The 14,103-nt window shown below is 38.1% G+C and overlaps 1 protein-coding gene across 7 annotated transcripts in view; it reads left to right on the top strand.

Moving 5' to 3' along the window:
* The window catches only part of SLC24A2 (solute carrier family 24 member 2), a 108,397-nt gene that overhangs the window by 85,930 nt on the left and 8,364 nt on the right, over positions 1 to 14,103 (top strand). For all 7 annotated transcript variants that reach the window (XM_072358911.1, XM_072358906.1, XM_072358907.1 and 4 more), the window contains 3 exons: positions 5,362 to 5,490; positions 12,357 to 12,446; positions 12,864 to 13,030. In XM_072358911.1, coding sequence (XP_072215012.1) covers positions 5,362 to 5,490; positions 12,357 to 12,446; positions 12,864 to 13,030 — 386 coding nt within the window. The remainder of the gene's footprint in view (positions 1 to 5,361; positions 5,491 to 12,356; positions 12,447 to 12,863; positions 13,031 to 14,103) is intronic.

Raw genomic sequence — 14,103 nt, 5'->3', positions numbered from 1 at the left:
TCATAGGCTATAATTCTTGGGCTATATAAAGCATTTCCATTTAGTTGAGAGATGGTAGAGAAGATGAGAGCAGCCTTTGTTGGAAGACAGTGATATATTCCAGCATGCCTGGCATTTGTGTCATCATTAAAAATATGTTTTTCTAAGGCAAAAACTCTTTTCAGTTGCCACATTCAGCCTAAAATAAATGCCAGTATCTTGTTTGCCAATAAAACCCTTTGTATGATTGCATTAGACTCCCATCAGAACGGATTGTTCTTTAATTTCCTAAGGCTACTTAGTTGCATACTTCATATTTTTCTTTCTGCTGTATGCCATTTTGACTTACCTGAAAATTAGGGCAGGTGAAAATGGAGTGACACAAAGGCATATTCTTCAACTGTATCTCCATAGCACTATAGCTGTTACTTCAGCTGGTAGGCTGGCTTTTGACTATTACAGTCATTTCTTTTCCATTTTCCCAAAGAGTTTCAGTGGTTACATGGGCATAGAAAACTGCATATAAGCTTGGGGAATGCTGCTTTAAGCTATGTGCACCAGAGCCTGAAATGGCAATGGCTGCAATAACAGAATCTGGAGCAAATACCTACTTGTGTCTTGCTCATTTCCACAGGCTTCTCTTGAAGCATAGTTATTTTCAGTCAGTTCAGGGTGAAGAGATGATTAATAAAAATTGACTGCACTGAGATGTCAGTCCATAAATACTAAACATGTTTTAAAAGCTGAGGGATTTAATTTTACTCCCTTCTTGAATTTTCCTTCAGAATGTGAGAGAGACACCATTGTTTTCTGACCTACCTACTCATTAGAAATTGCATACTACCATACCACCTCAGAATTTCACTTTCCTTCACATGTTTTTCCAAATGAGATGTAACAGAAAATAAATGCATGATCCCAATAAAAAACAGAAAGCTTGAAGTGGGGACACGAGGCTGTTGCAGAATTCACAGTAGGGTTCCAGTAGCCCTTGTCCTCTGCCTTTCTGGTGAAATAAATGAATGTGAGAATTTCTATTGTAAAGAAAAAAAACATCAGTTTCAGTAATGAATGATAGCACCTGAGAAAGAACATTTTGAGACTACATAATTGTTTATTGATTTGATAATTGTAAGGAGTTTGACTCCTCACTCTCAAGAAAAAATATAGTTCAACAGTCCTTTACATCACTACCAGGCAAAGGAAGAAGTTGTTTAGGTGGTACTGTATCTATACCTGCATGAGGAAGTTGAAGTTGTATGTATTCTCTGTCTACAGTTTCCTATCTGTTGGTATCCTGACACAAATTGTTTGCTATTACTGATGTCGTGTATCAAAACGTGCAGTAAATGTACAACCAGGAGAATTTATGGCTAAGCTCTTCATCTGAGTTGGTTTAACAAGCGAACCCCCAGAATATAATGTCTGCAATTCAAGTGCTCTATCTTTTGTAAGACATGTGCTATTGCAGCAGCAGATTCAGGATTTCAGATAAGTTTGAGATGGTTCATTTTACTTGTTTTCCATGTTTTACTACAGCCAGTTAAATATATATATAAAAATGCAGTTTGGTGCTGTTCCAGATAAGCAGCTATTTTTAGTAAGATGATAAATTTTGAGTGCGAGCATCCAAGGAAACAACTTTCTGATGCCTGCAGGAAGCAGCATCTTACACTGTGACTTCAGTAGATGGAGGTTGCTACAAGCTGTTGTTTACAAACAAAATAGCTGTTGGTGAAAGGTCTCCATATGTTTGTGTTGCTCGTATAAAGTGAAACACGTATCTTCCTATCTTTGGAAAGATTTTTTGGGGGGGAGATTGGCAGAAGTCATCAGATCAATCCTGAGTAAACCAATAAGAGATTTCATCTGTGGGATTACAGACAAGATTTAGATGATATTCTTGGTTGAAAGAAAGTGTAGAACAATGGAAGAAAGTGTGAACAATGGAAGTGTAGAAAGTGTGAACAATGGAAGCTTAGGAGATTTTTTCACTGTTTATTGTTAGAATTAAAACTGAAGTAGCAGGAGTAAGATTATGAGTATGTGTGTGTCTGTTTAGAAACAAATGTTGAAAGAATATTTGTTACAGGTTCTGAAAGACAACATATAACAGAATCACACTTCTTGCTTCATTTCTTCAAAACAGGAAATCAGAACTATATTTTTTTGTCATTTACAGATGTGCTCCACTAACCATAGTAGGATAGGCAAGGGGAGTGTTTGCCTTTTAGAGAATTAATTTGATAGTTATTAATTCTTACTAAGGTACTATATCTATCCCATCTATGTATGAGTATATGTATAATAATGAGCACAGAAATGTGTACGTGATGAAGTCCCAAGCTCAGCAGGAAAAAAGCTAGGGTGCAGTAAACAAAGGTTGGAAAGAATTATGACAGCTAATGAAAATTTCATGGAAGTGCACAAATAACTATTGTAAATGAAGATCAAATGCAGCTTTTGTCTAGGCTTTTCATTTGTGAAAGATGAAGATATACCACACAATCCAGTACTTTTTCTTTGAGTGCCCATGTGTGGCTGTTGCCAGAAGCAAGGTGCTGACAAAACCGGGACCTTGCCTATTTCTGTCCTCCTCGTCCAGTCACTGTTTGCATCTTCAAAAACCAGAAATATTGCATTATTTTATGTTCTTCTGTTTCCTCCAAAGCACATACTACCTACCAGAGACCAACTTTTAAATGTGGCTTGGGAATAAGTTTTCAGTTGATTGTGCTGATTGAGAGAAAATGGAACTGTTGTCAGTTGCTTCTGGAAGAATTTATATGTTTAATGACTATCTAGAAAATTCTTGTGGTTTGTAATGTAAAAAACAACTTATATATTTATATGCAAGGGTACAATTGCTTGTTCATTTGCATATTCCAGACCATCCCTACAGATACCAGAATGAACTTGGAAAAGTGGGAGAGCTGTGATTGTTCATACTGCTTCAGGTTTTACTTCACTATAATATGGTCTGCGTTTTTTGTGGCAGCAATTAGATCTAGTTTAAAATGAATTTTTGTGTACCCAGTTGAGTACTTCCAGAGTTCATAATGTGACTTTTCCATATAGTCACTATAGTATCTTTATAACCTATTTAGCTGCAGTGTTAATACCAAGGGAGTTCTACATAGAAATGGGTAGCACCACCTGAGTGGGAACGGAGAAACAGAGATTCTTGCAAAGTGGAGGCAGAGATGTTGTAAACTAGCAGAATATTCTAAGCTTCTGATTGAGCATCTGGAGGTCAAGCGGAATGCCAGAAGGCATAAAAAATGACAGCAGCATATCCATTTGTAGATAGCTGAATTCTACCATGCATATCATATTATCATTATGTTTGTCGTCTTAGCCCTGAAGAAGGGAATTGTGCATGATATTCTACATGTTGAGTTTTTGTCATACCATCTAAAGTTCTTACAAACTGTGTCTATGCATATTCAGTATCTGTATTGCAGATAGGCTGAAACCACAGTGCAAGCAATCTCCACCATAAATCCATGCTAAGTCATTCTCTATCACTGCTGCTTAGCCCAGAGCATGACATCCACATTTGCACAGCACTGTAGCCTTGAAAATTATTTCTCTTTCATTTCTTCAGTCTCAGTGGATAGCTCAGCGTTGTTTTGAAGTCCACACAAGCTGTATTTACAGCTGTGTTTAACATACTTACTTCCACTGATTTTTGGAAGGCCAGCATTTGAAAATCAAATTAAGCAGAGGATTGTGAGGTTTAGCACAGGGTTTGTTAAGTTAGGGTAGTATGGTTAGGCTGCAGTTGGACCTGATGATCTTTGAGGTCTTTTCCAACCTGAGCAATTATATGATTCTATTATTTTATGAAATGCTGATTCTAATTTACGGAATAGGAAGTGGAGATGCAGTCTCTAGCACCGGTGATGTATCTTGCAGTTACAGTAGCAGGGAAAATGTTTTCTCCCTCCTCCACTCTGAGTTTGAATTTGGACGTAGATTTTGAGCTGTAGTTGTCCTGGGAAGATGGATGAAGCAATACAGCCATCAAGTGAAAGGTCTTAAACAGGTGGAGCAAGGTTTCCCAAGACACATCTGACAGACCTCCAGACATAATTCTTTGTGCTGCTTTGCTGTTGTCATTCATACTACCATTGTGCAGGACCAGTGCTGAAGTACCATTGCATGAAAATTGTATGGATTTATGTGCAAAATCAGACTAATGTAAAGATATTTTTATGATTAAATATACTTGCTAATCATAGCTAATTTATAAATTCAACAATTCAGAAAGTACTTTGTCATTCAGTACTCTTTTATAAAGCAATTTGTTGTGGATCTTTATTCCTGCTAAGTCAGCTCATGGAGTTATATGCATGCCACTCAGAAAAGGTTACCTAGGCAACCCTTTGTTGGTCCTTTAATGCTGAAATTTTACTTCAGTCATCAATTTTCAAAGCTGAGCATCTAGCTCAGTTTGATCTTCCCATCTCAACAGCATCTACCAGAATAAAAAAGAATTGATTAATTTATGGAGAAATAACCCCATAAACTCTTGCACTTACAGTCTGCCAAAGGTCAGATTTCAGTAAGTTATGGCCATGAGGTAAAAGTCATCTGCTGGCTTAGGTAAAAAGCTAAAAGCCAGGGGTTTTTAGCCTAAGCTTCTCAGGAGCCAATTTAGTGCTGTGTGGACTGTTACAAATTGTGTCTGCATGCTTTTTCAGATCTTTTAATAACAATAGCAACTATGACCTAGTCACTTTACTGTTGTCTTACAATCACATAAGTTGAGTTTTACAAAATGTAGGTGTTAACAAAACATGATCTTCTGTTGACATTGGTACATAATCTACAAAGTATATATGTATATATATGCACATATATATAAGTAGTTTGCATGCTTGTAATGCATACATCTTTGCATATACTAGTATATCTGTGTTTGTATGCCACCATGCATTTATTTATGTATATATCAATCTTTGTGTCCAGGCTTGGGGCTGTGCAGACTGGTTTTAATCCCTGAATAGACCAGCCCACATCCCAGGGGGTATCCTGTGGGGTCACAGAGGTGTTTCAGAAGCACGGGAAGAGTGAAATTCCCTTTTAGGGAGGAGGTGCAACACTGCTGCATGCATCCCAAAGGACCAGCATCACTGTCAGCACAGCCACAGTCCCACATCCTTGGGCAGCCTATTCTGGAGAGTACCACATAGTGTGGCCAAAACCTTTTTACTATGTCATGTCCTACCTAATGTTGTTAAGTGTAGCACTGATTTGATGTTTTGAGCCCCCATGGGTTCTTACTGAAACACAGTGCAATCCTAAGGACTCCCTTTAAACAGTCCCTAGCCTTATTTATCCATTTACATATTCTGCACCCTGCATTTCTTTGTACAGAATGAAGAGGACGAGGACCAGCCTCTCAGCCTCGCCTGGCCTGACACCCCACGCAAGCAGCTCACCTACCTTCTTGTACTGCCCATTGTTTTCCCTTTGTGGGTTTCTCTCCCGGATGTCAGAAATCCTGTGAGTACCTGCTGTTACAAGTTGGGGTGTATTGCGCAGCTGGGGGGTTTCTCTAGCAAAATGCCTGAATGTCTCCTGAAAGAGACTGTTGTGAGGTGGGTTTTTTTAGATAGAAATAGTGATTTAGTGATAGTATAATCATTTCTTCTTTAAGGGGGTAACGTCATTAATCTTCAGATCTACATACCAGTGCTTGTGAGCAAATGGTTGGTAATAGCTCCATAAAAAATTGCCATTCTTATTCTTTAATATTTTATGAAAAAGAGTGAAAGCTCTGAAAATTTCTTCGGGGCCTTCACATCTGCGTTTCTAGATCTCTGCCATTATGAGTACTGCTCAGTACTGAGGAATTCCACCCGTCTTCAGTGCCCTAAAGAGCGAGACTGGAAGGATTTTAGATTTTCTCTGTAGTTCCCATATAACAATATGCATCTCTCCTAGATGTATGTTCTGCTAGACCTCTGTGTTCTACTCATCTTTTAGTTTTCAATCTAGAGCAAGATCCAAAGTCTTCCCATGTTTAAAACACTTTTTAGTGTTATCCCCAACATGACTTGAAATCATGTGAGACTGCTTCCCAAAAGAAATAGACTTAAAATAACAAGCTGACAAGTCTTACCACTTTTACATTTCCCCATCCATATAATACCAAGATTTGTAGAAAGTAGAAGAAAAGGAAAAATATAGACTGAAAAGTATTTTTGTACTGATTTAATCTCCCTTCCTTTCTGGATCAAAAATAGTGCTGCAAGAGAACAATACACAGCATATAAGTTTATGAATCAACACCCTGAGTTCTTTTCTCTTCCTTATCATATTTCTCATCCCAGACACACGAATAATTCACTTCAGTACTAAAAACAAAAACAAAACAAAACAAAACAAAAAAACAGCTAAAAGAGGACCTCTGTTTTTAGATAAAATTTTCTCAAAGGATACAAACTGACATCTTCCCTTCCAACCTTCAAGCTTTATTTTCTTCAAGTTTTTGAACAACTCTGGTGAAGTCTTTATGTTTGGTAATAGAGGAAAAGATACTACATGGATTTCTAAATGGTTTGTTTCTTTCCTCATGCCCACCTTCTATGTGAATTTTGTTTCTTCCTTTTGAACATGAAGACTTCTCCATTATTCTGCTCAGTACAAATGAGAACAGTTACAACAATGGTTTTGTAATGCAGATATATTAGGAACTTGTGTGCAACTTGTGTATTATGTGTGTGAATATTTACACTGGTATTGCTCACAGCAGAGTGGACATGCTGACATTCTGCAACTAAAATAACCTCCTGTAACATAAAAAGTAAGTACAGTTTATATGTCAGCAATGTCAATGAGCAACAACATTTTAAAAATTAATTCAATAAAAGGCACAGGCTTTTATACAGAAGCAAGACAAATGCAGATTGTAATTACATGTTATAATAGCAAAAGAGGTAACAGGCTGCAGCGGTAAGAGAAGCTGCTTTCTTTGAACATTACTGTCAAAGAATTAACCAGATGGTTGCATAAACTCTCTGTGCCCAGCTGTCTAACTTTTAAAGGAGGCTTCATTAGAGTGTTTGTCTCTAAAATATTCTCACATATGCCTGTGTGCCATCCCCTCTCTTCCTTTCCTAACAAAAAGAAAACACAATTTCACAGCTCAGCATGTGCATCAGAAAACAAGTTTCCATGAAACCTGTGAGGCAAAAGTTAAAACACTAAAACAGTATTTAAATAGATTTTGTAGGTAGGCCTACTGTCAGGGGCTCAATTTGCAAGTGTGGTAATTTTAGTCAGAAATCCAAATTCTGCATCAGGATGCTCAGATTAGCATGTGGTTGTACAAAATGAGCACTAGTCTGCTAAACACTGCTTTGAGAGACCATATGGAGCCTTTGACATCCTCTGTGGGTGTCCACTTTTCAAAAATGAGTTTTTCTTTCCTCATAGAATTTCATTTCTGAAGTATATTTTGCCTGCACTTGGTGGAGAAAGGTTGATTGCATTTACTAATATTAGACCAAGCTGTACTTCTCTCCTAACACCCAGAAGCTCTAGAAAAATTGTTTCATTTACCGAGAACTCTGGTTATGAAGTCTGAAAAGTCCTCACTGCCCTGTTATGCTCTGTCATGCAGATGTGCAGATAGAACTGACTCCTCAGCTGACCTGCTTAAGTGTATGTGTAGTGCCTTGATCTTAACTATCTGTTCACATAATACAAGAATACACAAAAAGCCTTACTGTAGCACCAACGATGTTACTGGCAGAAGTAGGTGTGCCTCTGGGGAACTATTTGGTTGTGTGATTCAGGTGTTTTACAAAGAAATCAATTCTTCTGTACTAATAACACATCTTCCCAGTGACTGTACGAAGATCATAAATGTGACTGTCCACCCTGTACAGTTAGGGATATTGAAATATTGAAGGAACAGTGAGATGACCAAGGTGACCCAATGGTCCAGTGGCAGATATTGAATGCCATTTCATTTGTTTCATCCATACTGAGCAATCTATCCTTTCATGAGCCAGCAGTGTGCTCTTGCAATTCAGAAGACCAGGGTATCCTGAGCTGCATCACAAGAGGGGTGGCCAGCAGGGACAGGGTGGTGGTTGTCCCTTTCTGCTCTGCTCTTGTGAGGCCCCATCTGGAGTACTGCATCCAGGTCTGGGGCCCCCAATACAAGAGAGATGTGGAGCTGTTGGAAAGTATCCAGAGGAGAGCCATGAAGTTGGTCAGAGTTCTGGAGCTCCTCCTCTACAAAGACGGGATGAGGGAGCTGGGCTTGTTCAGTCTGGAGAAGAAAAGGCTGTGAGGAGACCTTATTGCAACCTTCCAGTATTTAAAAGAGTATTATAAACAGGAGGTGAATCAACTTTTTACACAGGTAGATATTGATAGAACAGTGGGGAATGGTTTTAAGCTCAAGGAGGGAAGGTTTAGATTGGATGTCAGGGGGAAGTTCTTTACAGAGAGAGTGGTGAGGTGATGGAACAGGCTGCCCAGAGAGGCCATGGTTGCTCTGTCCATGGAGGTGTTCAAGGCCAGGTTGGATGGGACCCTGGGCAACCTGATCTAGTACCAGACCTGGAGGTTGGTGGCCCTGACTGTGGGATCCTTGAGGTCCCTTCCAACCCAAGCCATTCTGTAATTCTATGATTCTGTTACAGGACAGAAAATTAGCTATCACTAGTCCTGTTTTCTTGTCTTTTGACCCATATGGTTCTATGTATCTCTGCAAATTCCCATCACCAGCCAAGAACTTACATGAACTCTTGTTGCCACACAAAGATGCACTGTTACCAAGGGGACAAGGACAAGATGTTCCTTCACAGATCCAGTTACAGGAACAGGTTCTGAGTAATCAGATTTAAGCACTGTCAAGTATGGAAGGAAAATCAAAGCTTGCAGTACGGATAAATTTATGCATGAGACAAACACATGGTTCATTCAGGTTAAAGATATCAGTAATAATGTTGTCTAAAATGAAGTTAGATACTTTGCAGATTACTAAGGACTCACTGTCTTTTAGGATCAAACTCTTAAAAGAAAAATCTTCACTTTTTATCGTACTTTCATCATTCTTGCCGCTTGTTTTCAGGACCTGTTTTTCAGAGACTAACATGAATTCAATACAGAAATGTAACAAGAAAAATGTCCTTTAAGTTACTAATAGACAGGAAAAGTACCAAACCAACCAATTTACAGCAAAGCTACAAAGTTCTTTCTCTTTTGTTTAAAGAAAATAGAATACAAACTGAATCGAGTGTGTTTTTTCTCCTTTGTCTTTTACCATGACCACAACAAAGCCAATTGGTAATAAACAGGATTCTCTCCCTTGGTAAGGCAACCATCACAATGGCTACCAGAAAACAGTGGACAGAAGCGTTCCTCTCTGTTTTCTCTGACTAATTCTTTTAAGAAAATATTTGGAATTAGCAGCCCTGTATATTATAGAGTAGGGAGCTACAAAGAGATATATCTCAAAAGAATACTGTCAATAGTTACGAAACAGGCATGACTGTTACTTTACTCTGGAAGAAAAATCCATCATAAAAAAAAAAAAAAAAAAAAAAAAAAAAAAAAAAAAAAGGAAAGATGGCACTCTTATTTCTTCTTTTTAAAAATTTCATCTATATGCAAATTATATAGCAGCATTTATGGCATCCATCCTTGATTTCATTACTTAAAGCATGAACAAGTTTCAACTTCTGCCCTTTTTGAGTTTAAACATCCCTCTTTTTAAAGTAGGTAATGAAACTGTTAAGTCTATCAAAATACTCATAATCTTGAGCAGCTGCACATCAGTTAATTGTACTGGTGGAAGACTGAGACTGGGAATACACAGCCTACAAAGTTAGTGGCTGATAATCTTTAGCCATCCAGTTCTCCATGTTATGCAGATATGTGATTCTTGAAATGCCCAGTTATTTAGCAAGAGCTTGGTATATATAATCTCATACTCTCATTAGGCTGACAGCTATTACTGGCCAGTACAGCTATTGCTGTATTGGATTTGCGTAAGCCAGTGTGTGTGCCTATTTCTGGAGTGCTGTATATTCATCACTGAATTTCCCCTGCTATGATGCACTCTTGTTTAGATTTTGTGACCAGCTGCAAGAAGGTTACCAACTCATTTACCACATATACTGCAAAAAAGTCCCCATTTTTACATGGAAGATAAAAAAAAAAAGTTGGATGTTGAAAGACTTGACTGCTAGCAATGCTGAAAAAAAATCTACTAGCCTTTAAGTTTAAAAACTCAAAATGCTGGTTATATTTTTTTATCCTTTCTGGACTTGATTCTTCTCTCTCTCCAGTGTCAGATTTCTGCTTTTTGGCCATCCTCTTTTTCCTTTAAATACGAGTTCCTGCTCAGACCAAGGTCCTTAGACCCCCAGTGCATTTAAAAATTTGATTTTAGAATCAAAAGGGCGTATGATTTCTGAACAAGTTTAAAACTGGGATTTCAGTTCCAGATTTTCTAAAGTAATGAAAGTTCAGACTTCTGTTTCAAAAAAGTCACTCTCTTTGCTCCATAAAGAGTTAAGAAGCAGATCAACCAAATCTAATTGAATTAGAAACTGTGCTTGTGACAATAGTGAAATGTATATTAAAAATAAGTTTTCGAGTGCTGTTGTGGTTATTTATCCCTGAATTTAAACAACATTCATTTAAGACAGTTTTCTGGAATGGTTTTCATACTCTAGCTGAAGTTCAGTTTATTGTTTATGTATTTCTATGTGTTTTTGTGGAGCACTGTTAAATTTCCATCATTAATGTGTACTGCTGCGAACATTCAATTACAGGATTGTGTTGGATGTGCCAGTCAGTGTTTGCAACCCACTTTTCAGGAGGACATTTAGCTTTATGAGAAGTACCACTGAAAGTGAGGAAGTGTTCTACAGTACAGCCTATAAGTGCACCTGCTGTAAAGCTGATCTAAATGTCTTAATTGTCCTTTGTCAATGGGTTTGTATTGCATCCATTGCTTTGTCACAGTTCAAGATAGTTGAGCTGCCAAAACACACAATGCATTTTCCCTGCAGAAGTTGTGTTGATGGAAAACTTTTCAGTCCTGTCTGTTCCCTGAACAGCCAGGAAGAGCCCATAGGACTCAGCAGGGTCTGGTGGTGCTGCAGGGGAACATCCTACAGTGCGGAGGGCTGTAGGCAAGGTGCACTTCCATAGAGGCATATATGCACAGCAAGAAGTGGAATGAAAGCTTAACAGGAAGAGTTTGCACAGGATCTAGAAGCAGCTCAAACAGGTGGCCAGGTTGGTATAACTGACCTCTGGCATTCCCACTAGTCATTGAGGAAAATTTGTAGGACTTTGCTAACAGCACATCAGAAGTCTTCTGCCGTGATGATCTTTTTTCAGCTGGTGAATGCCCCTAAAGAACTGGTTTCATTCAAGATTAGTAGCATTCATTCACAGTATAAATTTCATTTTAAACAGTGATCTGATTTATACAGTGATAATCTGCTGCTTAACTGCAGACACACTTACTTCTCATAGTAGTTATCACATTTCGTTTCATAAATCTAACAAGCAGTGGGAAATGGATGATGCAAAAGACTGGAAAGAACAAAAAGCAAAATAAATCATTAATCTGAATATAACCTATTAGTTGGCTGCAATTATACTATTTATTCAAAGTTCAATACTAGTAGAAGAGACACAGAAAATGAAAATGAGGTTTCTCTGGTGTGACACAGATTTTGGAATTCAATGAGGGGCCTCAGGGGGAGCGTTTCATGGTTTTTTTACAACAAACTTCTCTACAAAGCTGCTGCAAATGTATCCTTAATGCATCTTCTGTTCTAATTGAAAATATTGGCTGTTTTTCCCAAGAAACGTTAATACCCTAATAAATTTTGGATATGTATTTTTCCAAATCCGCCATATGACAACATTTGTTATAGTGACTGTGTTGCAGAAAGCTATTAATATGTGAATGAAATGTATGCGTACTTGTAAACTTGGAAACATTCTTTCCCAATAGGCATGAAGCTACTAATAAATCTAGATTCTAGATCTCCATTCAGCTCAACACTAGCAAATTGTAGTGTTACAGCATGTGATAGAAACAGACAACAGAAAAACATGCCATTTGTTATGAAAGCTGTTGTTCAGAGATTAATCTTGCCATAGACTCCTTTACAACAGAAGCCAGTACAAGAATGAGGCACAGGTAAACACACAGCAGTGAGGAAAAACAGTTTCCTAATGTCTTTTTTCCTAATGATATAATGATCAGAGTGGATAGTTATAACAGATTATAAGAAGAAATAAGAGGTCAGGAAGTGAATAAATAAGAGTTCAGCAAAACAGCCTTCAACACAGGTGTTCACTGTTCGTCTTTGTTTCTTTTGCAGAGGTCAAGAAAATTTTTTCCTATCACGTTTTTTGGCTCAATCAGTTGGATTGCATTTTTTTCATACTTGATGGTCTGGTGGGCACATCAGGTAAGAGGGTGATGCTGGCACAAAATACAAGCATTGCATTGTGTTCTGCACTGTGAGAAACCATTTAGAATCAGAGTCTATCGTGTCTCTCATGCTGAGAAACCCTCTATTTCAGGAGCTGCAATAGTGGGTGAAGTAAAATCAGTACTCAGTAAATGGAAAATAGTTGAGAGAGCTGTGGTTGTCCTGATCACAGGATTTGATCACTCTGGTAACATCTGAGCCATCAGCAGCTGCTTGTCAATGCCTTCTGATTTTCTGTGAAAACAGTAATTCTCCAGTCCTGACTGTATTCTCCGAGATAGTCAGGAAGCTCTGGGATAATATTCCCTCCTAAGCAGCTTTACAGCAGAAAGCATTTCTCCGCCACAGGACTGCAACTCATGTTTTTTTATGTTCTTGCTCAAACCTTTTTAGGTTGGAGAAACCATTGGTATTAGTGAAGAAATTATGGGTCTGACTATTTTAGCTGCTGGCACATCCATTCCTGACCTTATTACCAGTGTTATTGTAGCACGCAAAGGTCTGGGGGACATGGCTGTATCCAGTTCTGTTGGAAGCAACATATTTGACATCACAGTGGGGTAAGTCCTGTAGGAAGAAAGCTGTGTTTTAGAAATTTGTTTTGTGCTTAGAATTGTTGCCTTAGATTTGTGAAGGCATTACCTAAAACAGTTTTCTGCTATTGGTGTTTAAAAAAGAAAGTGATGAAAATAGTCAATGGATGTTGCAATTTTAAGTGTTCAGAAGTCTATAGACATTTGAATGATGGACTTGCTACAGACTTGTTGCCTGATTGATTCTTTCACTCACTGCAGAACTGCCCAGGCAAGTAAATTACACTTTAAGAAGTCCAAAGGCTTTGTTCCAAGAAGGAATTTTTGAAGGTTTTTATGCTTTTGTCAGGTCATTCTCTTGAGTTACTGTGCACTGAACTTGTACTAGGGCTTTCTTTATAGCCACTGATCAACAAATAATTCATTGCCTCTGCAGTATTCAGTGCATTGTTAAAAACAAATGGACATCAATGTCTTGTGTAACTCTCATAAGCTGTTGTTGATGTGATTTTTTTTTATATACCTGACAAATTCCAAACTACTAACAATTGCAAAAATTCTCTTTAACACAAAGGTGCTTTTGTGTATCTCTAACAATGTGAAGCAATGTAGAATGCAGTAGAATACAGTGGAAATGCTCTGTTTATACTTTACTGCTTCACAGCAGCTCTAGGGAAGGGATGTGAGGCATGTATTGGGACTCAAGTTCCTATTTGACCCACTGAGATCAAGCAAGTCCTGGTCCGTCCCATGTTGTAATCTGTGCCTTAGTATTTCAAAGTTGTGTATGAGGTGTACAAACAGAACTGTCTTTATTCCTTCCCATCTTCAGCATAGGTGGAGGCACTGAGTCATGTCCACTCTCTGTTTTTCCATCTTTGGATGTTTTTTTTCTGAAGAACAGACATGTTCATAGTCAGAGTCCAGTCAGAAGAACAGTACAGGTGTGGAACAGATCATGGTGTGAGCTGATGAAAATATACCAGCAACTGCACTGATACCAAATGGAACCCCAAAGTTTAAGGAAACAGCTTTTTTTACTCTATTTCCTAGCTAATGCAGTACCTTTGGACACTGCATAAAAAAAATGGGCCTTTTTT

Source organism: Excalfactoria chinensis, chromosome Z (genome assembly GCF_039878825.1).
Source record: "Excalfactoria chinensis isolate bCotChi1 chromosome Z, bCotChi1.hap2, whole genome shotgun sequence".
In the NCBI taxonomy this organism is placed as follows: domain Eukaryota; kingdom Metazoa; phylum Chordata; class Aves; order Galliformes; family Phasianidae; genus Excalfactoria; species Excalfactoria chinensis.
This window is presented reverse-complemented; position numbering and strand designations above follow the sequence as displayed.